Raw genomic sequence first — 26,276 nt, 5'->3', positions numbered from 1 at the left:
CATTTTTAATTTAAAAAAATGGACACAGCGCACAACAAACGAAAACGAAGTAGAAGTACGCCCTTCTAATTTGTCTTCGTTTTTGGTGCGCTATGTCGATATTACTTAATATGAAACAACTACCCGCATCGCAACCCTAATTCATTTTACTTTTGGAAACGTTACAATAAATAAATAAATATTAAAGTGAAAGTATTGAGCAGGGTTTTTAAAGGTCGAATAGGATATATCCAACATCACAACTCCTCAGGCAAATTTTTTTTCTGTATAATGATTTCACCATATTGGCACCACTCCAACGTTTGACCCAAACTTGCCTAGTTTCTCAAAGTTGGGAGTACTATTTTCGGTTAAATCAGAACTTAAGTTTCTACAAATATTAAACTTTATAACGAATCAATACTAGTATCTGATTGTAGGGACATTGTATTAACGTCACTATACTATGATACTGATCCTGGGTTGAAAGGCCACCTAAAATCAATCAATATATCAGTAAATCAAGCTTTTACGAACCGGAAAAAGGTGACGAAGTATTGGTGTGCGCGCCAGTGGCTATGAAGGCTAGGCGGCCTACAGATTTCTTTATCGCGACGCTGTCGTTTTATGAATTTTTCTACTAAGAGAACAACCCTTAAGATAAAAGGACGAGTACAGATGTGTTCGGGGAATCTGAGCCTATGTCGCTCGTACACCCCAGGACCCAAGAGGGAACTTGGCAACGCAATATCATTTCATCGGGGCGGGTCCTAGATAAAGAGAGATGCTGGCCGCTTTTGTGTCGTGGACGATTTTATTCTAATTTGTGTAGCTTTGCGAGGAAGCACGTATTGCTAGTTTGTATTTTGCATCTACTGACGCTCTGGGTTCGATTTAACACGTATTTGTACGTTCCTCATGCTTCAAGTCGCGGTGCTTTTACTTGCCCTTTTCGGATGTTTCATAACAAGGTAAGGCTGGCTTTCTCTACACACACTGAAAAGATAACTAATGTTCAAATTATCTGTACATTTTCAACAATGACTTTGGCTGTGTAATAATTATGCTATTCAGACGATAATTAAACTTGTCTCGCTCATTCTGATAAACCCGGTTTTGCGCAGAATGGTGTCGGGCAAACATGATGCGTGCGTTATGATTTGCTATGCTTGGTTGCAGAATGCTTTGGGTGATTTCGGAAACGTTCTATGGACTACAGACACATGCACTTCCCAGGTTTATCAGAACGATCAAGACAAGATTAAATGTATTGAAGAGCCGTAACGTCGTGAGATCACGTGGGTAGCTACGATCTGTCATTCGAGATCCAGCTGGGCGCTCCGACTCTTGCTTAGAAGCGCAGGCTCGTTTGAGTTAGGCTTGATCGAGCTGCATGCGCTCCTGTTCGCATCCCGAAGTTTACACGTCTACGGTTTTTTGATGTGATAAGTACACATATAAGCTTATTTTATGCTCATATACTTATTTTTGTGGAAATGATGACTTTACCACAAAAGAGTTTGCTTAACGTTTTTGCGATACCCACAATACATGGTGGAAACCGTTCATTTACATATTCTAGAAATAATAGAGAGCGCAGTGAAACCATTCTTATATTATTAACGGTATTCTAAAGAAACGTTATCACATATTGCAATTCTTTTAGTGATAATTAAAAATATGTCAAAATACGTAGTTATTGACAATTATATACTATCATATTACGCACTATTGAGAACTCTAAGTGTTCTTATATCTATGGCTTATGGCGTAGTAAACGTACAAAATACTATTCGGCTACAAGTTCTAGATCTCAAACTACAGTGAGCAAAGCTTTGTGTTACGACACAACGCAATTACAGAAAACAGGAAATAAATAAATTTAAAACATGCTTATAAACACCCTGGACAGATGCTTTTATATTGATGTACGAAATCAATACGCAATTTATGCATGTCGTAATGATAAAATATAGTTTTCAAAGTATACATAATGATTTAAAAATCTTTTGTTGTTTGATTCTCGCGTTTGCAGACCAGTATCCGCCCAACAGTTAAAGAAACAGACATGAAGTGGATGTGCTCCTAGTTGAAAGTGACTATTTTTAGCTTATGGAATTTGTAGATAAAGATTTTAGGTCACCCGTTTCTTCTATCAGAATTTGCGAACCTCTGCGCTGAGACTTATGCATTTGTTTGTGCAGCGAAGTACTCACGACATAAACGAATCGACATGTGAAGCCTGTTTACTTAATTGCAGATGGACAATCAGAACATTTACCTATTGGAATGACAAAGGAGTTCCACATTTGTCGTTCATGGAATATATGAGAACTGCGTACGATATCTTTACAAAGGTAGGTATCTTATTTTCCAGGATCGTACCATGAAGAGTTTATTTATGATAGTAACTAGTCCGCTCGGAATCATCATTTAGTGTGATTTCCGTTTATCTACATAAGGTCGCCGAATTCTCTCATGTTTTAGTTGCTGGTTAGATAATTGCCTGATGGGATACAGCGGCTCGTTTATCAAATTACGTCATGTGCACGGATCATTTCCAGCACGAATTAAGGATATTAGAAAGCACATGTCGCAAGCTGGAACGTGAAACGTACTTTGATAACTCTTTACACGTCTGCACTCTCTTCTTTACGATAAGGACACTTTATGATAAGGACTCTTTACGGTACGGTGACTTTATGATAAAGACACGGACCGGGACTGAGAAGTGACTGTCGAAGCCAACGCTCACTAAACAATTACGATGCACCGCAGCACCGTTCATACCTTGTGCCTATAATTGTGCCAGATGATTATCAATTTATGCACGTACGCAAGTAGTGTCGTTTTGCCTTCAAGATGATTAATGGTTCGCAACCGGAGCCCCTCTCAATGCAAACTGTCAACAAGTTTCAGGTTCCGAAACTTTCCCATCAAAATCAAAATTACGGTGTAAAGTTCGCTTGCAAAGACGGCAGTTTTTCCTTGTACTTGGTGTGACTACACGAACGATGAACCTCAGCCAAAGCTAAAGACAGACGAATTTGATCACGAGTCAACTATGGAAGCCATGTGACATATCGCTCCGCTGTTCGTCTCAGTCTAGTGGCATGCGCACACTTTATGCGCTCGTCGGAGCAATACATGTTAAAAACTCCAATTTCACGTGAAGGACCTCAGGTCTGGAGTGGTCTGCACCCGCTCAATTTCGCACCTCCAACGTGAAGCAGTATCGCCATAATTTAAAGTCGAACTTCACTTACACGCAATCAAGACACTCACATCAAAATGGCTTTGCTCTGTTCGAATTTTCAAGATTATCGTTTTGTAATTTTTTAAAAAATTATTTGTTTATTTATTTAGACATACCTTTAATGCCTCGAGTTGGGGTTAGTACAAGTGGTCTTGAACAACTAGTCGGAATTGCTTGGAGTCGGGTATAGTAACAATGGCGTCCGAGTGGTCATTCCGGTCCACAACAGCTTCAGGGATGAGGGAATGCTGGTGTGCTTGACTTGATGACTTGGGACGGGCGATCTTCCACGAATGGTCCAGTCTTTAATATATGCAGGTGGGTGGGTTTAGAAGAGACACTTTCAAGAAAGGTGTGTAAAATACTCTGTGGAGAAAAGAAAGACTGGGAATTCGACGGCGGGAGGAGAGTAGAAGATAGTTAAGATGAGACTTCATTTATGATACACTTGAAATGCGAGAGTAGTCATCAAAAATAAAGCAAGCAGCACGGTTCTAAACGGATTCAATGGAGTCTGGTAGATTTTTCTGATGAGGATGCCAGATGGAGGACGCATACTCTAATTTAAATATGATGAGAGTGGTGCACAAAATGCGTTTTGGGTTTTCAGATGGGGATCTAAAATTTTGGCGAATGTAGCCAAGAGAGCGGTTCGCAGAGGATATGATTGTTTTAATATAGTATGGCCAAGATAGATTAGATGTGAGATGCAAGCCTTAGTACTTGTATCGGTTAGTATAATCAGTAAAGGCAGAGTTCAAAAGAAGTACAAGATAGTTAAGTGACAATGAACGCGAAAAGTACATGCATTGACATTTTTTAGGATATAAGGACATGCGCCATGTGTGTACACCATTCAGAAATTTGAGAGAGGTCGTCCTGAAGCGTTAGAATGACATCAGTAGAGGTTATCTTACAGTAAATTACACAGCCCTCGGCAAAAAGTCTCACAGTGGAAGAGATATTGAGAGGAAGGTCATTAATGTATACTAAGAAGAGTAATGGGCCGAGTACTGTTCCCTTTGGGGGACACCACAAAAAACAACTCGGGGAGCATTTGATGTGGTTAGCATAAACAAACTGACGACGTTGAAGAAGGAATGATGCGATTAATTTTAATTTCTTGGGGTCAATCTTTAGTATAGAAAGTTTCACCGAGAGGAGGTTGTGTGGCACTTTGTCAAAGGCTTTGGCTAAATCTAAAAATAGAGCGCTAGTGGGGTAGCCGGAGTCAAGGTTTAGGTGAAGGTCATTAGTAAGAAACAGGAGCTGCGTTTCACAAGAGAGTTGAGGCGGAAACCGTGCTGCGCGTTGTTTGAAAAGGAGTCGCTTTCGAGAAATCAAACAGATGCATCAAAAATGATATGCTCTATGATCTTAGATGGGATGCAAGTGAGAGATATAGGCCCGTAGTTGAGGGGAGGGGACTTCCTGACGCTTTTGTAGACCGGAATGACCTTGCCGATTCTCCAGTCCTCAGGCCCCACCCGACTCCAGAGACTGCTGAAATATTTTGGTCAGAAATAAACAAGAAGACCGGTTAGTGTTCCGTAATATTTTAGTGTTTCTATTGTTAACGGCACAAGAAAACGAGAAGTTTAATCAGTTAATGTTTTGAGATACACCACTAAAATCTACAAAAACAGGGTCCACTGGATAAAAAAAACAGCAAAAACGTGGCCAGGTAAAGAGTCAGTAAAAATGGATGTAAACACTTTGAAAAAACATAATTGAACATAGGTGCACACTGATCATCTAGCAATACATCACCTGAATCGCTAAATATCTTGGGTAAAACTTGCTCTTTTGAGTTAACAATACTCCAAAAACGTCGACGAGGGTTATTAAGTAGTATAGATGGGAGCGTCTGCTGAGGGTACACATTTTTGCACTCTCGTCGTTTCATTTTGTAGTTATATGCGCTTTTTTATATTTGGACCATGACTCAGGAGTGCCATTACGTTTAGCAGCACGGAAAAGCCTTTTCTTTTTGTAGCAGAGAGACCTAAGTTGCCGATTAAACCATATGGTTTCGTCGAGGAAGGCTTGAGGCATTTGAATGGAATGTTAATGTTAACAAGTTCATCTATCTTGTTTTTAAACAAGTCCCAATTCTAGTTAACCTCTCTTAATTCATAATTAATTAAAAAAGAGAGAAATAGTCATACAAAGCTCGATTTAATTTTTTCCTGAACGAATTATTTTTTGTAGTTTCAATTTTTATGTAAAATGAATTGATTTGTGATCACTGATGCCGTCTAAGAATACCAAAGACGTTGGAAATATTTCAGGGTGAGAAGTAAGAACCAGACCTAAAATGTTTGAATAGAAAGGAGAGGCTCGCGTAAAAAGGGAAACTACTTTAGAACGATTGAAATCGAAAACGACGTCGATAAATTGTTGACAAAGAGTGGAGTTTCTAGAGCGGACAGGGGTTGGGTCGTTCCAATTAATGCACGGCAAGTTAAAATCGCCAAATAAAAATACGAGGTAGGTTGGATATTGTGCCAAAAGTAATGACAAATCATCGTGAAGAAGGCTTGAGAACGAGTGTGAAGCGTCAGGAAGACGGTAACAACCAAGACAGACCTAAAACTGCATTGCAAGCAGACCCAAACTATTTCAAGCTGTGAATGTTTACGAATAACTCTGCTAGGTGTCTTGCTATCTACGACTATAAGAACGCTACCACCGCTCCGTTGCTGTTTATCGAGACGATAGATAATGAAGTTCGGGTGATCAGGCAGTATTTCACTATCAATGACTTCAGGAGTTAACCACGTCTCGGTCAGTAAAATATTGTTGGAGCTGCAAGACGAGATAAGGGTACTTAGATGATCACGTTTAGATAAAACGCTTCGGGCATTAGCATATAAAAACCTGATGCCCTCATAGAGGCCTAATCTGTTGTTTCGAACTCTCCCCGCCTCATCCTATCGTTGAAGTTCCTTTACTAATTTAGAATGCTGGTCATCGACATACTTCCTTGAACCGATCATAAGTTTATAAAAGCGTAGTTTGAATGCGGACGTTTGTCGTTCGGCAAGTACAAGCAACGCCTTTTTTGCGGTGCGAACAGTTAGTGAGTAATCCTCAGATAATGAAAAGGGTGTACTTTTTAGCTCTAAACTAGAAAAAAAAAACAGCTTTTTTTTTTTTTTGAAAGAAACGAATTTTACAATGATAGGCCTCGTTTCCTCTTGACGGAAAGCACCATGTGGCGCGCACGCTCGACATGTGAGCTTCAAACCGCGACGCCCAAGTTGCCCTTCGCAAGGCCAAGTATACTTTCTGTTCAGAAATTTGTTGAGATTCGCTAGCAACGTCAGGGACACCGTAAAACAACAAGTTGGAACGACGCGAACGGTTCTCTAAGTCGTCTATGCGAGCAAGCAAGGTTGATGTTGCAGCACTCTGCTCGGACGTCACAGCTTGTAATTCATTAACGTCATGCTTAACTTCAGCAGTGATAGATACATCCTTTTAGATTGCTGTAACCCGGTTAGAAAGGGAAGACAGAGCAGTATTAAGGCTTTGTTGTTTCTGTAAGATTTTTTTTTAATGTTAACCTTAATGATTTTCTGTCCAGCTTCTAGTATAGTTAATTTGGATTAAATGGTTTGCAGCATAACGAACATGTCATTTAACTGCTTTTGTTCAGAGGCAGATAGTGGTCCCGGGTTTGTTTCTACATCATCACACTCCAGTAGCAATGTCTTAAGCATACAGAAATAATCGATAGCAGATACAATACGCACTCCGGGGCATGGGATCGGAAGGCATAGGTTGCTAGTTGGCTTAGCATATAGGAAGAAACCTGTACGAAAACGAAAATGTCCCGGTTAAGCGTCAGCACTACGCTTGTGCTCCTATTCCCAGTGGCGCGGCGACGCTCTGGCACGTCCTTTTGTAGGCCTGCTGAAGGGTATTCTGGGAGTGATGACAGGGTGGTGTCATTGTATCCACGAAGAAGGCGCTCCACGGAACAACTGACGGGGTTTCCAAGCCAGAAGACGATAATGGTGATCCCGGACTGTCGATGACGTTGGCCGGAACAGCAATGGTGGTTCCCGGAATGAGTCCTACCAAGACGAAAAACGGGAGCTGTAGGAAAACGAGCATGTCCTGGTCAAGCCTCAGCACTACGCTTGCGCTCCCATGCTAACGATCCCTATGATGTCTGCATAACGCGTTGCATACTGTGACAATTCAGTCCATATTAAGGTGAGTGTAGCGATGGAACGACAACGCGTTTGAATTCGTGGAACGAGACTTGCGTCATTTCACTTCAGGGGCCACTACATTTAATGGAAACAATGATTTGTTTTACAAGCTTACAAAAATACCGAAATCGTATTTTTTTTTTGCTTTCAGCCGCTCTATGAAGTTGTACAGAGGAACTATGAACGACATGGACGCGTTTATGGGTGCGTTGACTGCAATTGTTGAATACATCTTGGGAACATTGGTAAAAATATTTAGGATTTGTTTTTGCTCCTTGTTATTTAAAAGTTTTTGCGAGAAGAAAAAACACACACACGGACACACACTAGTTGTAATTGTCTTCCTGAGCTATCTGTTATGTTGAAAACCTTTTTTTTACGTTGCAAAGGGCGTTGAAGCTGAAACCAGGTGTTTGAAAGATAATCATGTCGTATTACACCTGAGACTGCGGAGATATTTGAAAGATGTTGACTTTTACTTCAAGGGACTCTGTAGCTCCACTCCACCCAACATTTTATAACGCTCCTGGATAAGGCACGTACGTAAAAATGGGCCTACAAACAAAAACAAAAAAAACCCAGCAACTATATCTTTAGTGCAATATTTATGCTACATTAATCATTTTAATTTAGGAGCAATTCCGAAGCATTCTTTATCTCTAGACGTCGACCCCGCAATAGGGGCCTGTTTCGGAATCACGCAAGCGTGTTTCGGCCTTAAATATTGCGATAAAAGTTTTTTTCGGGAAAAGTTTATTTTCTGATATAAGTGTCCTATCTGGGCACTTTAAACGTTTTTATAGAGTTCAGTGTTCCTTTGATAATGACAGATGACACATAACCGGGCAAATTACAGAGCACAATATTTTGCCTCTTTAGTGTGACCTTGAAATATTCTACCTTGATGCCCTTTCTGCCTATCTTACATATTTATTTTGGTCGGATGTGCTCTCCGAGCATAATTTTGTTCTATTTAGCAAAAACATAACAGAATCACGAGAAATGAAGTTCATTATCCCCAGATCCAAATCGAAAAGGTTAAGTCGACGCCAGCGCTGTCTAATTAATCCCATCGCTACAATACAAATAAGCTATACTAAATTGTTATGGTGGGCTATTTGGTTCAACATACTGAAATTATAAATCGCAAGCGAGACAAGGTCATGAGGTAGACAAAATAGCGCTGTCCTGTCTACTTCATGTCCTTGTCTGTCCCTTGCGCTTTGTAATTTCAATAAATAAGATATGTGCAGATAGGGCCTCATCTATTGCTGCTAGAATGATTCGGACGACGATAGAAATGCAGGGATGCCGTTCTTAACTGATACCTTTATTGTCATCATAATTTGAACCATTTTCAGGACGTACCAGGGTTTTGTTCCGACCCTGGTGGTGGGAGATCCGAACTTGCTTCGAGATATTTGCGTCAGAGATTTCAAGTCGTTTGCGGACAGATCGGTAAGCCTGAACTGAGGAAGTGTCTTTTGCCGCGGTAGCCGTAGAATGGGTGCCATATTAAATTAGCACATTGTGTGAGTTACATTTTCTGTTATTTTTATGGTTAAGATATACTGTTTTTTCTTTATGCTGTGATTATGTCGTGGGGAAAAATAGAATGCGTGTGATTGGGTACATTTTGATCTTTTCCTTTTACCGGAGATCATACGTCAATCCTCTATTCATTCAGTCAGTTTTACTTTCAATTATGAGATCCCTGCCGAGTTCCCTCCGTGAAAATTTTAGGGAGATAGCTTATTTACTTATTTATGAGCAGGTATGAGTACCCTCAGGGTTGCAAGGCATTGAAGATTACGTCACCCCGAGACGGTCCTATGGCACCTTAGAATGGGGCCTTCCCGTTTGATATACCTTCTCTCTTTGTGGTATGAAGGTGAAATCGAGAAGATTGTTGGAGATTATTGACAGTATTAAACGTTTCAAAACACTGCTGATCTTATCACCACCTACGCCGATCACGCTGTTATAAGCTCTTCTTCTCTTTCCTTCCATTTTAATTTGTTTTTTGTGTATTTTATTTTATTAAAAATATTTAATATTTACACCAGTTATGAAATGCGACGTTTCAATGAATATTCTTATCTCTTTCAGTTTTTTTTAAAATCCAATTTAGTCTGGGCCAGTACGGCCTTGGTTGCTGTTGCGGCATTAATTCCTGAGCATCATCATAAGTTTCATCATCCACTTTTTCCTGAGGATATCTTATGTTCACTTGAACCCGTGGCATTGTATATACGACTATGAAAAGGCTAATATATATTGACATGAATATTCCTTAAATTAGCCTAATCGGCTTGGGTTTTTTGTGGGGTTTCGAGTGTGTATCAACAATATCCAGATATTGAACATAGTTACAGTTGCTCAGACAGGGACAAGGACAGAGAAGAGGAACACGTAGACGACAGACAAGCGCACACTCACAACTGATGTATTAACGAAAGAGGAAAAGAAAGTGGTAGAGAACGCGGAGTCCGCTCGAGCGTTGGCCACACAGGCACGAGGGACCACAGGCCCGAGGGCTCGAGGGGGACACGTAAAATTACCCACACGAAAAAGATTTCAAGAAGGCAATTTCCTCCTCTGTTAATGAAACAGACGGAAAGCTAACACATCGCTCGCCCATGCTTAAGATAATAAAAGCTTCAAAATCTGTCTGGTGCGTTTTCCTCGGTACCTGCCTATTATCTTGGTTTTCGCTAAGGATGGCGTACAATTACAGGATTTACAGTGCAGGGGTAGACGGCCCCCCACCTTAGACTTTAGAGAGAGATTGTGCTCTCGTAGCCGGTCGTTCACACACCGTCCGGTCTGTCTAACGTAGCTTTTACCACATGAAAGGGGAATGCTTTATACTACACTCAGGGAGCAGGGCACATAAAAGTGGGTGTGGTTCTTGTGGCACTTATGTTTTTTTTTTATTGTTTACCTTAGCATGAACTTTTTGACAAATTTGAGCCATTTTTTTGGGGGCTGACATCACTAAAGGGACCCCGACCAGCTAGCCACCTTTTTAAGATTGTGGGAAATTCTCTGCGTATACGGGTCGACCACAATTCTTTTTTGTCAAAACTGGGCTTAGGTTTTTGAGCTCCCTTCACTCTCTTGACCTGTGTTCCCAATACCTCAGTCAGCACCTCAATTGGAAAGCCCCAGGATGTCAGCCTCTCAATTTGAGCTTCAAAACTACATTGGAAGGTATGAAAACAGGACTTATTTAAGGCGCTTGTAAGGCATGACATAGCTATACCCCTTTTAACGACTTTTGAGTGAGAGGACGCCTAGTTTAGGATGCCTTTCTTGGAACGAGGGGAAAAGGTCCAGCACAGGTGATTGGGTAGCAGGGAAAGCGAAAGGTCGAGAAATTGCAAAATTCCTTCCTTTGGCGTTTCACAGGTAAAGACAAGTCCTAAACCACATTTGTGGAAAATGTCCATGGTCTTACCAACAACATCATCATCGACTGTTTTTTTTGTACACCAGCAGGAGGTGGTCGACATATCTAAACACTTTTGTAACAGTCGTAGGATCAATGGAAGACTCAATAGCACGGTCAACACCCGAAAGAAAAATATCGCTTAAAACGGTGCTACACATGAGCCAATGCACACACCCGACTTTTGCAAATAAACCCCATTTTGCCACCCTATGAAAGTAGAATTAAGATAGAAAAGGAGTTCTAGGAAACTTTCTAAGGTTACCCCACTTGAGTTCCGGAAGGAAAGTTCATCATGTGACTCAATGCAGGACCTGACAGAGGTGAGCAAGGAATCATGAGGAAGTGATTAGAAGAGGTCCTGAACATCCACGCTGAAGACACTGTGATTGTTAAATCGTTTGTCTTCAGAAATTCATGAACAGCCTCCGAATTGCGGATCAAAAAGGGGTCGTTAATTTTTAACCCTGAAAGGTGGTTTTGCAGATATGTCGACACTTGCCGTTGTCACGAACCTCTTTCAGTGACAATAGCTCGGATTGGGCATGCTTCCCTGTGTGTTCTGGCACTAAAGAAGATTTCTAAGTGCAGCTCTTCAGCTTTTCTTATGTTGGCAGCTAACTGTGTTAACACACAGTTAAAGGGCAACTCCGCTTCTTTTCCAGTAGTGCAAAACAATACAGTTCTCTTTGTTATCATATACAAAACCCCCATGGCAAATATTACGACGGAATTCCGCCTAGAAGTTCATTAAAATCGCTGTCAAAGTTTGACAAGCACGAATCCGCTGGTTTTGGATGACACGTGCGGGCCAGACAACACTGCCCGGCTGCATTTCCGCTTCCTCCAAATTCCTTCTACCGGCACGTCCGCGACGTCACCAAGCATGTACAGCTTTTTTTTTTTTTTTTTTTTTTTTTTTTTTTTTCGGGGAGAGCGTGGGTGGCGCCAGCGCCGTGAAAGACGTGAGTGACGCGCTCGGCCGGCCCGGCGCTCGACTATTGATACTACTGATCAGCCGATCGCCTCGTTGAGCGCGGCTTGTGTTACATCGCATACTTTTGAACACCAAGTAAAAGGAGGAGAGGGAAGCTGCTTTTGTAAGAATTTTGAGTGACAGGTTAATCTTCTATAATCTTCTGGGAGGAGAATAGCGACGCCTGTGCTAATCCAGGAGGCACAAAGGAGGATCCTGATAAGAGGGGAGCTCCTTCTTCCCCTTGTATATCACGTGGGTGTACATGCTTAGTGATGCCGAATATACAATGTTGTCCGGCTTTGCCACCGTTTCGGTTTCAGTTTGTGATCATGGCTAGAGTAAAATTACACGAAAAATATTTTATTTTTCGCGAAACAAAAGATTGGGGATTGTTTTTGAGTGCTTCAAAAAGCAAAATCGGCCACTATCTCAAAATTTTTGAATTTAAGCGGTGTTGCCCTTTAACTGTGTTAACTGTGTGTTAAAAGTGAAGAGCCTTTCTCTTCACTTTTTTCATCACATTCTGCACCTGTCGAAAGTTCTTTTGTACTGCTGCGTAGGCTTTTTCATTATACATGCCTTCAGGCATTATCACGAAGGAGCCTCTTTTATCGGCCTTTAAAACACGCCGTTGGTTGTCAACCAAGAAGTTAACCAGAGGCCTAGGATCCTGGGTCTGGACTTTCTCCGAACCAGAAATAGCTTCAACACATTCAAATATACATCGAGGTCGTATCTTCTCATCAGTCTTGTACGCCACCTTTCTTGCCAAAGTAAGTAGCTCCGGAGGTCGCAGGTTCGGTTGAAAGCAAAACTTGGGGCCAAGATCCAAGGTTGATTGAAGGGATTGAGGTACCACAATATCCCAGAGGTTGGTAAATCTTCCTGCTGCTGTAACAGGTTTTTTCTTCTTCTTGGGGAGGTTTTGTCGAACTCGCTGCCACAAAAACTCGGTAACATTACTCAATGTCCTATTCATTTCAGAAAAGGATCGTCGTTGCCGGTACAAATCGCCCCCATTGACGCCACGGGCAACCCACAGGCAGTCTTTGAAGAATCTAGCCTGGCGCCAGTACTCAGATCTTAAAATTTTGCAAACCCTTCTCACACACCCTACAGAGGGTGTAAGATAGCCACTGAGACCAAGAAGTTCAACAGGGCAGGTACCTTGTTTGATGTGCCAGAAGGCAGCCCGTGCGCTGCACACACTTTGGGCGGCCAGGTTGACGAGAAGATTAAAGTTAAGGAAGGAAAGATTGCAGGAGACAGAAGAAGAGCCCGATGTACAAGAAATAAACTGTAGTAGAGTAGACAGTCGGGCGAGTTGGTAGTTATTGAACATAGTTACAGTTGCGTACACGTGTTCCTCTTCTCTGTCCTTGTCCCTGTGTGCACAACTATAACAATGTTCAATAACTACCAACTCGCCCAACTACAATTTCCAGATATATTTTCACAGATGACCTCGATAGTGCCGGGGAATATTTATCAGCATCTACGATTATTTATACTGTGAAATAATTCTCGGGAGCTTTGGCACTAGCATTGCACTCTCCAATAACACTGTATGGACCATTTTTTTCTAGGAAGACAAAATCACTGGAAATGATATTTGGGACAGGATGGTCCTAAACAGTACTGGAAACGAATGGACTTCATCGAGGTCGACAGTCACTCCTTCCTTCACGTCATCCAAGCTTAAAGGGGTTAGTTTTTCTCTTTTCTTAAAAACAAAATATTCAGACCATATATTTTTTAAACGATTAGTTTGTCTTATCTTATACTGCAAATTTCCCAATTGCTGAGTGCTCAGTAACAAAGTCGAGCCCCCTGACAGAAGAATTCTGAGATTCCGATGTTTGTGTACTTAGACTTCTTGCTGAGTCCTGTATATTTCTTATATAATTTATTCGCTCCTTTTATCGATGAAGCTATAGTGCGCCCTCTCGTGTTGGGTTTGTGATGCGATACGGACAGAAAAATATATGAATAAAAATGATAAAAATGCTGGTATTGCTTTCATGTTGAAATTGTTGCTGTCATTGGAATTACAACTAGGCTTTAGTAGTTAGCGATTTGCACTTTATGCGAGACTAGATTGTCCGCCCGGTGTGACATGAAATGTATTCCTCGCTTTGCGTACGATGGCTCTGCAAATAATCAGCGCGCTGAAATAATCAGCTCTGCAAATAATCAGCTTATTGAAATTACGGTGTTGACAAAAGTTTCGCATTTCGCTTTTCGCATTTACAACATAACTGGAATATTAATCCGAAACATCCTCTCTTCTAGAGCTTAAGTTGATTTGTTTAAGTTTGTATAATGTACACAATTCGTTCGTGCAGTTCGTCTCCAAAGTCCTGAAAGTAGCGGAAGGTGTGTGCAGCCGCCTGCTGGAAAAAGGAAGAGACGGTGGTGCCACCGAAATTCAAGAGTAAGAATTGTTTTTCATTTGTGCAAAACCGACCTAAAAAACGGGGAGACCTCATGATTTTAATGCAATTAATGGAAAGGTGCAGGGGAGCTGGACAGAATAAACGATAATATATATGATCATTATCATTACCATTTACCTTATCTTATCATTTACCTTACTTCATCATTTAGGCCACTTCTGAAAAATCCCAAAATAATAGTTCAGGATTACGAAGGACGACATCTTTTCGAGCTTTTCAAGAACACATTATTTTTTTAAATTTAAGTTATATGCGTAGTGACGTCATTGATTGTTATTTTCAAGTTTTAAGAATAATTGGACTACTGTTTTTTTCATACACAAGTCCTCGATATCTGACCTTTTCCTTACGCGCAGCGCAATACCAGATTTCATGCAAGTAAGAATAGAAACAAGTATCGAATAGGTAATTTTCATTTGATGCTTTGAAATTGAACCTTCTCTTGTCTAGCTATACTTAGGCAATTTTTTTCTCCTGGCAAACAAGTTAATAATTTTTATAAGTTTACTTTTTTTTTTTTTTGCTGGCGTACATAGCCTACGCAAAAGTATTTTAATTTGACAAGGAGCCGTAAAAACATGTTTTGTTAGAAAAGGCGCGAAAGAACCTACTACATTTTAAAACAATACCACAAACATTGTTCGGAATCAAAAATACGCAGACAATTGAAACTCTAATATGATGCATCATATTCGTCTGTATTGAATTTTGCTCTCAAATTAAATATTACGTATAACAAGTCGTCACTCTTAAACAAGTGAACGAATCTTTGTTGCAGCACGTTCTCCGAGAGTGCCATGGACGTCATGACATCTCTGGTATTCAGCATAGATGTAAACACACATGATAACCCTAATCATCCAGTTGTAGATTCCTGCAACGGTCTATTTGGTGGACAGGGCGGATGGAAGCTTGTGATGCTATGTAAGTCTTGCAGTATATATACTTTCATCAAATATATTAATTGTACAATACGCCATAATATTAGTCTGTAACGCATCACCGGCGGAATCGTTTGAAATCAAGGTATTAAACAAACTGGTTATAAATTATAACGTGAGTTCTGGTTGAGGTATTCGCGGTTGATAATTCTGAAATGAAGAGGAAAAGTAACGCTATTTCATCTGCACCATAATATTTTCTTCAAACAGTAAGCATTGTACCAATCGCTTAAGCGTTACAGTGAATGTCCATCTGTTATATTTATACAGTTTTCACAGACATAATTGAGCGATTTCATAGTGACTTAGACATTTAAGTAAACTTTGTATGTTGTAAACTGCCCCAGAAAATAAATTCTGAATTATCCATTTGTTTTCTCCAGTTGCAATGCCCAAGGTACTGAAGATTTTGAAAAGGATTGTTGAATTCCCCAGTAAAAAAAGTACAGATTACATGATTCAGTTTACAAGGTTCTTAGTTGACCAACGCATTGAAGAAAAAAAGGTGCGCACTAATTATTATTATTATTATTATCATTATCCTTATTGTGGTCTACAGTGGCGCTAAGCTGCATTTGGTTTTGAATAATGGACTTTACATGTTTTAACTCTTCCAAAATGAAATTGATACCATATCAGTCTCAAACAGTAGCAACGTTACCTGAATACCAAACGACATGCGTCTATCTTCTTGCAGAGTGCGTGACGAACTAATCATTGCGATGTACAGAAAAAGACAAGAGGATAACGATGACTCAATAATATATATATATATATATATATGGGTGGTTTCATCTCAAATCGTGCAGGCAAAAAGGGTCAAATTTTTAATTTTGATGAAAAAAATATATGTTATGGCGCCGTTTCTAAAACCGCAGTCGACACAAACCGAAAGTTCGTCAGATTTTTTGTTCTCGACTTATGAATTTTTAAAGAGGCCGCGGCGAAAAGCAGTGTTTTTCACACCCGTCGTGGGTCGGATGTTTCGCTTGATCTCCCGCCATGGATTTTCAGTCTACATTATATTATATTTTTTGAAGCACTCTGTGGACACATTTAAAAGGCTCCAATACCATGAAATAATTTTATGCCTTTTGCTTTTTTTCTGTAAAAATGTCAAAAACGCCTCCTCGGTCAATTGTTGACAAACTTTGACAATTAATCACTGGCGATCTACTTGGGTTACACCGATATTTTTTATGTCCACGGAGAGCCCAAAACACGCTCTTTATATTTATTATAAAATGCCTTGGCTGTATAAAATATCCACTGCAGTACGTTTACGTTAATATTATGCAAAAACCAAAAAGTACCATTTTTGAAATTGATTTTCTCAAAAAACCCATTTTTTATTTTTTTTTATTTTTGGTTCAAATGTAGATATGATAGTTGTCTACACGAAAATCAAGCCCAGAAAGTGTATATTTTGTTTGCATGTTTTATATTTAGGCCTCAATATCGGAAAAAGACGTCTTTGTTTTGCAAGACCTAAGTCAGACATAGCGACCCATGCGTCTCTATGAATTGTGAAAAAGTTTTCTTAAATTTTCTTCTGCATTTTGTAATCAATTATAAACAGATTTTGTGGTATTGAATATTTATGTGTGTCTTGATAAGAGCGGGAACCATGAGATACACATCTAACCAAATCAGCAGGCCTAGTAGACTTTCAATAACCAAAAGGCACAGACGTTGTATTGTTTCGATTTATAAACCTTTCAAAGTAAACTAGCACGACTAGCTATTAGCTGTCATATTACTAAGACAAAGAAAGTCACCACATCGTCGATATATTATATACAATTCTTTACGAAACCAAACACTGGGGCTTGTTCACCGCACATCGCACAGGTCACCAGGGAATGTCCTTTCACTTCCGTAATATACAAAAGTGGTGACACAGAAACGGTCCGAAACACACAGAGAGTGCGTCATGGACAGGGGTAGGAAATAAAAGTAAATAAATAGGAATTAAATTGCCCAACTCCAATCTTAACGAAAATTGCGTTAAAAAAATAAATAAAGTATTTAGGTTCGAGCGGTGGCAAGGCGATAGGTCCAGGCCTGGTGGAGAGTCAGACAAAGAAGTCGACGGCACGTAAAGGTAAAAAAAAAAAAAAATCAATAATTTAATAAAGACGGGAAAAATCAGCCGCACATGGCAAGAACAAAAACCAACTCCTCCGGGCATTCCCTAAACGGGACGCAACCAAATGCGTGCGAACACGCTCTCTACATCACCGCCAGGCCGCTACGCCATGACGAAATAAACCCAACAACCGAACAGTGCTAACAAACAGTTAGTAAGAAAACATTGAAAAAAAAAACCTTCAGAAAAATCCGCACCCGAGAAACAAAGTTTAGCGGGGCGAAGAAACACACACGAGTCGGTCCCACGACATTGAAGTCTGGCAGGATGACGGCGTCCAGATGATGCTCGAATCTGTTCCTCCCTCTATTACGCACATCCACGACGGCTGTGCGGTACAGAGGCTGTACGAAAGAAAGTGAAGAATAGATTCGAGCAGGCGATGCGCGAGAAGGTAACCGGGACTATGCTTCAAGCTTCATATCGGGAGAGGAGCTTTCGAGGTAGTTTCTGCAGTTACTCAAACTTTCTCTTTCCCTTTCCTTTTTTCAAAAGAACACGTCAGCCGGCGCTAACGTTTCATCTCGGGAGAAGCCCACTCCTCACAAACGGTTATAGTTGACAAGGAGGCTGACTTCAACCCAACTAGTCTCCGGGCAGAATACAAACACAAGTATATTTACCAACACGCTCGCTTTAATGTCAGTCTCCGGGCTTTGCTGTTTCCAAAAGAGATAACCCTTTATAAGGACAGAACGAGCGGGCTGGTGGGGATAATTAAACTTAAACACTCCCCTCTCGTTTTCTTCCTCAAGTTTAATAGATAACCCTTCGGTGCTATCGGATCTCCCCGGAGAGAGAGAGAGAGAGCACGGCCGTTTCAAGGTAAGGATAGAGCGCTCGAAGCTATAGGGAAAACAGGCGGTATCGTTTCACGCATGCACGGATGGCTGGTTTCAAATTTCCCCACATCCCTAATGAAACCGGCCCATCTTCGTGTGTGCGTCTGCGGGATTTCTGTCCCGCGCCGCCGGTTTTAGCGCGCACGCGGCGTTGTTTTGGGTGGCAGAACAGTTGTTGACCGTCGACATTGTAAGGCCGTGGTGTCCTCATCCTTTCAGGCAACGATTCCTTTGCTTTCCCTTGTACAATACTCTGACTGACTCCTCCTGGGTGGCTGTCACTGTTCGCCGCGTCAACGACAGAATCGTACCATTTCACTCCTCGTGACACAGGGTGCGCTGCTCGCTTTACTGTCACGGGCCGTCCCATCTAACACAACGAGCGCGAAAGGTCGTGGTCATCTGCTGGCTCCGAAAAAGCGGGACGTTCATGCAGGCCAATGAGGGCCCCGAATCAATAAGACGTCTGCCGACTCCTACACGTTAAAAATTTACGACACCTGCTGGTCTGTTAAAGGGCATCTCCGCCGTAATTTTTATAGCCATCGATTTCTATAAAATTTTCACCATGTATTTGGATGCCCTTCCTGAGCATGTGTACGAAATATCTCGGGAAAATATTAATTTTCTTAGAAGAAAATGAATTTTGAAATTTACACGTCCACACCCAAATCACTTGCTGCCGCCGCACTGGCAACACTGAGGAAGAGCGGCACACGGAGGCTGCCATGATGGCACTGACGTTGCCGTGACGTCATATGTTGGTCAGGGTGCTTGCTTTGGAGCTTGTTGGTGCTAGGACTGTCTGGTTTTTGCTTATTTTATCGGTTTATACAGCACACGCGAGCGCGCTGATGAAATGCACGTTCACGAAGCCGAAGCTACATGCGCGAATGATGTCTCAAACGACGCTTTTACAGCGCGAGAATGGAAATTGAGGTTACGAGGCCCTAACGATCTTCCGTCCCCGCGCTCGTGCCTTCTGTCCATAGGGAGTTTTAGTAGATAGTTATCAGAGGCCCGCTAAACCTCCGGGCGCGCGCTAGAGCATGCTTGGAAGTGGCGGTGCGATCTCGCGCTACGGAAGCGTCGCTTGAAAACACGGTCTACTAAAACCGTCTATTGTCAGACCCCAGGATATAACAAAAAGTGCCTCCAATTAAAAGGCATAACGTCGATCAGTTTTTCTTGGCGTGCTAGCAACAAAAACTGCCTTACCATTCCGCTTCGGAAGCGGCATCTGGGTCCACATGGCGGCGGATCACGAATGCAGCCGCCGCTGGGGCTTCCTTCGGAGGCGATGCCGGCGGATCCTATGAAAACGGGTTATCGTCATCGTCCTCAAAATCTAGCCGCATATCCTCATCGTTGCTCGATTCAGACGAGCTTGATGAGTCAATTTTCATCCGCGGCACGAACACAAAACAGTGACCTGCTGCCAGGCTGGCCAGGCTCAAACTGCACACGTGCGAGTGTTTATACCATATGTGACGTCACATCAAAATGGCGGACCAGTCGAGTGGCAAGTTAGTTTCGGTTTCGGTTTCAGCGTATTTTATCGATTATAAATTATGTAAACAGTTTTTTAATGATTTAACGGCTGCTATAGGCTAAATTTTTAGTACCCTTTCCGAAAATATGTTTCGATAAAAACGCTCAAATTGACGGCGGAGCTGCCCTTTAAGAAGTGTTGCTTTCTCTTTTTGGAACTCCTCCGATGTAGCTTGCCGCCTATAATAAAATTTAAATAATCAATAAATATGTCAGGGTGGAAATACTGTATTTCATTTTTATGTGGGAACGTCGAAAAAAAAAAAAAAAAAAACAACTATTTCCAAGCTTGTGAAGACGCGCAATTCGCAAGTCCATTTCGAGCCGTAAAAACACGTTTTTGTACGATATTGATGCTTAAATGTAGAACATACAAACAAACAAACAGTATAACGCAATGGTGCACGAATTGGCAGATGTCGCTTAACAGTTCTAAGTGTGTGTACATGTGCGTCACACGCAAGAAAACGCCCCTTGCTTTTAGCTACACCATCAACAACCATCCCTTAGAAACTGTCAACGAATACAAGTATCTCGGTGTTATACTCACGTCAAAACTCAATTGGAACAGTCATGTAGCATGGATTGTGCAGAAAGCGATGGTGAAACTCTGGATCTTAAAAAGAAAACTAAGACACTGTACACCAAAAACAAAACTAGCAGCGTACAGCACCACCGTACGCCCTGTTCTGGAGTATGCTGACGTGGTATGGGATCCCACTTCCAAAATCAACGTAGACCGAATTGAGGGAGTTCAGAAGAAAGCACTTAGATTTGCGTACAACGAATACAGAAGAAAAAGTTCAATTACAAAATTATACGACATATCAAAAATGCCTCGTCTTGAAACCCGTCGCAAGATAAATCGTCTCAAGCTTCTTTATACTATCGTGCACAACTCTTCGCGCATGTCATTCGAAAAGTACATGGACTACAACTCAAGCAGGCAAACGCGCAATAAGCACTCGAAAACTATTGTGGTCCCTTTCTGTAGAACTGACTGTCTAAAAAATAGCTTTTTCACGCGAACAATCAATGACTGGAATAGTTTGCCTGAAAGTGTTACAAATGCAGCCACAGCGTCATCATTTGCAGCAATGATAGAACAACTTTTTTCGCGGTGACTGCAGACGCTATATTAGGTTATTATTGTTGCATGCTATTTTTTTTTCTTCTTTTTGTGTGTGTACACAATTGGTACCGTTTGCTCGAGAGTTGATTGTGTCAAGTGAATCGATGCCACTTTGTTTATTCATTTTTTTTACCATGATTAAACACTTTTTTTTTCTTTTTTGATCGCCGATGATTTGTTAGGTATGCTTGCTGTGTGCTAGGTTATCGTGCTATTTTTGTTTGTGTCTGTCTATGCCCACCCCTGCCCTGGCTGCCAACAGGCGGCTGGCAGTATGTTGAAATAAAATAATAAATAAATAAAATATACACTTTCTAGGCTTGATTTTCGTGTAGACAACTATCATATCTACATTTGAACAAAAAATAAAAAAAATAAAAAATGGGTTTTTTGAGAAAATCAATTTCAAAAATGGTACTTTTTGGCTTTTTCATAATATTAACGTAAACGTACCGCAAAGCATATTTCATACAGCCAAGGCATTTTATAATAAATGTAAAGAGCGTATTTTGGGCTCTCCGTGGACATAAAAAATATCGGTGTAACCCAAGTAGATCGCCAGTAATTAATTGTCGAAATTCGTCAACAATTGACCGAGGAGGCGTTTTTGACATTTTTACAGAAAAAAAGCAAAAGGCCTAAAATTATTTCATGGTATTGGAGCCTTTTAAATTTGTCCACAGAGTGCTTCAAAAAAGATAATATAATGTGGACTGAAAATCCATGGCGGGAGATCAAGCGAAACATCCGACCCACGACGGGTGTGAAAAACGCTGCTTTTCGCCGCGGCCTCTTTAAAAATTCACAAGTCGAGAACAAAAAATCCGACGAACTTTCGGTTTGTGTCAACTGCGGTTTTAGAAACGGCGCCACAACATATATTTTTTTCATCGAAATTAAAAATTCGACCCTTTTTGCCTGCACGATTTGAGATGAAACCACCCATATATATATATATATATATATATATATATATATATATATATATATATATATTATATATATATATTTAAAGCAACATGCGCTAGGACTTTGAACAAACATTCATGTGCTCACCATTCCAGCGTACGTGGAATTTGTGAAGCCGGACGTTTTCCGTGTTCCTGACTCGCTACTTACTTCGGACAAAAGTCAATGCGTGTAGTCTCCGTGTGATTTGGGCAGGGAAGGACATGCGGTTGTTTTCTTTAAAAAAAGGATATTCCGGGTAAATGTTTTTTTTTTTTTATGTCTGCAATAGTGGAAACCAGTGCTGTGAAACTTTTCTCTGGCTCTTTCAACCAACGAACAATTATCGATTTTAAGCTCCCTACTTGGACACGCGTTTGTGGCATGCTAAAATAAGGCAAGACATTAAATTTATTTTGGTAGTTGAATATACTTCAGCAAGGTGGACTCTTGTACTTAATTATTACGGGAACCGGGAATTTTATTACTTTTTTGACCGTTTTAATAATACGGATAGAGAATTCTCAAATATTGCTCGTCGGTTCCACGGTGTAATATGACCTCATAGTAAAGTACGATTGTGCGACGAGCAAGAAGTAACCGTCCTTATCACAATACATTTACTCTAAGGAGTAAGGTGGCGGGGCGCTTGTGTCAGGAAGACGGCGGGTGTTCCGCACGCTCTCGTGTCTCGTGCGAAGGAGGAGGTAAGCAAAAAAGGATAGGTTTATACTCAGTGTTATGAGGCTAGTTTCAGTAAAAAGAGCGAAACGTTTCAAAAAGGTCCACGAAAAGAAACCCGTAACATGGTTGCTAAATTTAGCGGCCTGATGTTCCGCCCTATTTAGCTAAATTTAGTAAGTTCGGCTAAAATTTGTTAAAAGTGACAAAATGCTAAATTTACGTGTCCTGCACACCTACTGTATTCATGGGATTAAGATGTACCTTTTTTTTTTTTGAAGCACAGCAACAGCTGCTTTGATTAGTCATGAGTTTTCACCTTGCGGCCCTTTTCAACCAAGTTGAAGAGACTTCAATAGCAAAGATATGCAATTTTGAAAGGACAATATTCTTCCATGCCCGAATAAGTTTTTTTTTTTGCAATAAAATTACTTTGGACATCGAGGGTCCCTTTCGCTTCTTATACCCGTCACTATATTTTATTGTCAGGGTTTACTTATTTCCGTAATGCACGAGTCGTGTAACCTCCTTTAATCACCGTAAGTAGTCTGAAGACACAAATAACTTAATCATAAAATATTGTGCAGATCGTAAATCTTATAAATGTAAAGACTCCCACAAAAAATTTCATTCTTTCAGATGTCTCGACTGTTAAAGTATCTTTATTACTGTGTGTGGGCGGGGTGGGGGTGGCGGCGGGGGGCGGGGGCAAGGGGGGTTATTGTGAAGCAAATGAAAGATTGACATCTAACTCCCATCTGGAAAGGTTTAGAATCAATTCAGACCACTTGGTGGGTTGGACATGCTAAAATTCGAGACGGGGGATGAAAAAGAGGACGCACATGACTCATCACAATTGATACGTGTTATATATTTATGGTTAATCATATCGCTTTCCTTTTTACTCTTTCCTCACTTGGTGGGACCATGTTGCAACCGAAATTCCTGCCTTCTTAAGAACAAGCCTTTCTAAAATTGCCGGCACCTCCCGCCCAAAGTGTGCAAACTGTACGCACATTGCGGTAGCGTTCTTCACGACGACTATGGAAAGCGTTGTATATGTTTGTGTTTTGTTTTACATCAAGTGCTTGGCGAAAAGCTGTTTAGTGCACGTAACTTTTTATTTTTTTAGAAGTTCGACGACGTGTTGCAAATCCTGCTGGAAGCAACTTTAGAGGCGAAGGACAAAGATAGTGTTGAAATAACAGGTGCGTTTTATTTGTTTTGAACTTTTAGTTGTCACTATCAAGCAGCCATTACACCCAAATTTAAGCAAAATATAAAAAGAAATCTAGCTTTACCTTTGTCTCCTGTCAATAATCCTCGAGTGTATACCTAAAAAAATTCCTATCGCCAAGCAAATTTCGAATATCTCTTACTAATGCGTAACAGTGAGTGTGCATGCTTGCTGGTGTTAAATAATCACTATGTAGCACCTGAGACTGCGGTGCGGAAAAATGAAGAAGCTTTCAATTCGAAGAAAAATACAACAATAAAAAAACTTATTGAGACGTTCCACAGTCTACGGTGTTACGTTATGATTTATTAAGGCATGCTTTCACTTTCCATGTCTATGCTACTGATTGTAAACATATTTTGACAGCGAGAATAAATCGCTCCGAATTAGCGCCGCATTTGTTCTGAAAAAAAAGAAGAAAATATTACGTATGCTGGCATTATCACATTCTACGTGTAATCGGTATTTTGAATATTATGTATTTTCATTTTTTATTAATGTGTCACGTGTTATGAAAGTTTAATAAACTTTATGGTTTGTTTTATTATTTGCGTCTGATATCAGATAGAGATTAAATGAGAAGTACTAGTATACAGAAATATAAAATAAATAAAAATATCCTGCATCCCGTTCGAAATTTAGCATCGGTTCGACGAAAAGCTAGGACTATTCGCTTGTCTATTTTATTTTTGCGTAGGCTTTTATATTTTAATTTTGTTTTGTGTTTTTTGTCTTATATACCCAATACATGCAGTAGATAACAAGGGAGATAGTACCATAAAAATGAAAAAAATAATTACAATTAACCCGCAGCCCGTTAAAGATTGGACATTAATCATCGTTATAGTCTCTTACGTATACGTTCACAATTCGGCAGAAAGTTAAGATTCCTGCATGTCAAAATGTTTTAGTCGATTTTTTTCTTTTGCAGATGCAGAGATTGATGAAATAGCCTCTCAATGTATGTTGTGCATTGTTGCTGGAACTGACGCTGTAAAGCACACACTGACCTGCGCCGTGTATAACTTAGCCATGCACCCGCAATACCAGGAAAGATTGATACAAGAAGTGGACGACACCTTAAAAGAGGTACGCGTGCAGTCTCAAATTCATTTCTGGATTGGAAACTATATTGTTTAGGAAACCGTACGAAGAAGTCAGCGTGCGTGACTGATCGTTATTTTAGCTCATTGGGATATTCGTGTTGCGATATTTCATTAGAAACGCTTCGAGCAGAAAGCGCCTTCATTTTGGCACAAATAATTTCCACGGGAATGTGTTTTTTCTCCTTCCTTCGTAGACGGATGTGACCTATGATGCACTCAAGGCAATGCCTTTCCTTGAAGCAGTAATCTACGAGACACTGCGAATGTACACACCGGATTCGTTGTAAGTTCCCGCATAGCTAGATTCTACTTCGTAAAGGCTGCCTTCACGACTTTGGGTGTGCTCGAGTGTTTTACTTTCCTTCGTAATCGCTCAACATTATCAACATGATTCTCAGTATACTGGCACCAAGCGTTTTTTACGCGTCATTCTTTCACCATGTGCTTGAAAAAAACAAAATAAAAGTCACAGGTTGCCATTTTTTATGAATAGTGCTTGAATTTAATCTCACAAATAGTGAAAAACGTTTCAGCGTAGTTATACTCAACTTGGAACTGTTCCAGGGCAAGCGATAGATGGCGCCAGTGCGTCAAGGGACTGCAACGAAATGCAAACGCACTCGAGCACAGTCGGGCGCAAATGCGCTAGCCAGCCTGAAAGCTTTTTCACTGGCTGCGAAATATATGAAGACTTTCTACCATAATTGCAACCTGACTCAGGGCATGGGTTTTAACGCGTATGCTTAGAGTCATTTTCTTATATTATTTATTTCGTGTAGCGTTTTTACCTTGTCTACTTCCATATGTACTGCTACGTTTACTATAAAGCACTATTTATTCGTGGGAGCTAGATTGACCTAGCATCAACGAAAGCGGCGATACTCATAGTTTGTACCTGATTATATTTGCAGTTTGACAAGAGTGTGCACAAAAGAAACGGTCGTTTCCGGGATTCGGCTGAAGCCTGGAATGGGCATCGAATTCCCTCTTCGCGGTGTGCATTACGACTCCGAATTTTTTCCTGACCCTTACCTGTTCAATCCGGAACGGTGAGAAGCCTGCTCCAAGGTTTTGATCAGCATAAATCGTGTTCTTATTTTGAAGCGAATTTATATGTCTGCATGACGAGGAACATATTGCTTTATTACAAAGGCTCATAGTTAAGATAGTAAACAAAGTACGTATGTGCTGTGAACGTTTACAAATGCCCAAGATGAACTTCATGCCTTGATATAATTTTGAGTCATAAGTCGGACTGGCATCATCTCGAATACCAAATTAATTTCAACATCTGGTCTTGTGAATTTAGATAAGTGCTTAAGATTTTCTGCTGCATAAAGTATCG

General features: G+C 40.6%; 1 protein-coding gene across 3 annotated transcripts in view; it reads left to right on the top strand.

Moving 5' to 3' along the window:
• Window positions 1-674: 674 nt before the first annotated feature.
• The window catches only part of LOC8026667 (cytochrome P450 3A41), a 68,290-nt gene continuing 42,688 nt past the window's right edge, over window positions 675-26,276 (top strand). The window contains exons 1-12 of one of the 3 annotated variants that reach the window (XM_040216534.3): window positions 675-950; window positions 2,240-2,336; window positions 7,610-7,662; window positions 8,820-8,916; window positions 13,475-13,594; window positions 14,234-14,322; window positions 15,123-15,268; window positions 15,669-15,790; window positions 23,721-23,796; window positions 24,757-24,914; window positions 25,126-25,214; window positions 25,843-25,980. In XM_040216534.3, the coding sequence (XP_040072468.2) occupies window positions 898-950; window positions 2,240-2,336; window positions 7,610-7,662; window positions 8,820-8,916; window positions 13,475-13,594; window positions 14,234-14,322; window positions 15,123-15,268; window positions 15,669-15,790; window positions 23,721-23,796; window positions 24,757-24,914; window positions 25,126-25,214; window positions 25,843-25,980 (1,238 nt within the window). In that variant the 5' untranslated portion in view covers window positions 675-897. The remainder of the gene's footprint in view (window positions 951-2,239; window positions 2,337-7,609; window positions 7,663-8,819; window positions 8,917-13,474; window positions 13,595-14,233; window positions 14,323-15,122; window positions 15,269-15,668; window positions 15,791-23,720; window positions 23,797-24,756; window positions 24,915-25,125; window positions 25,215-25,842; window positions 25,981-26,276) is intronic. The other 2 variants (XM_042290684.1, XM_040216535.2) reach the window with 2 other exon arrangements.

The sequence above is a fragment of the Ixodes scapularis genome, unplaced genomic scaffold, assembly GCF_016920785.2.
Source record: "Ixodes scapularis isolate PalLabHiFi unplaced genomic scaffold, ASM1692078v2 PGA_scaffold1__304_contigs__length_218370807, whole genome shotgun sequence".
Classification (NCBI taxonomy): Eukaryota; Metazoa; Arthropoda; class Arachnida; order Ixodida; family Ixodidae; genus Ixodes; species Ixodes scapularis.
This window is presented reverse-complemented; position numbering and strand designations above follow the sequence as displayed.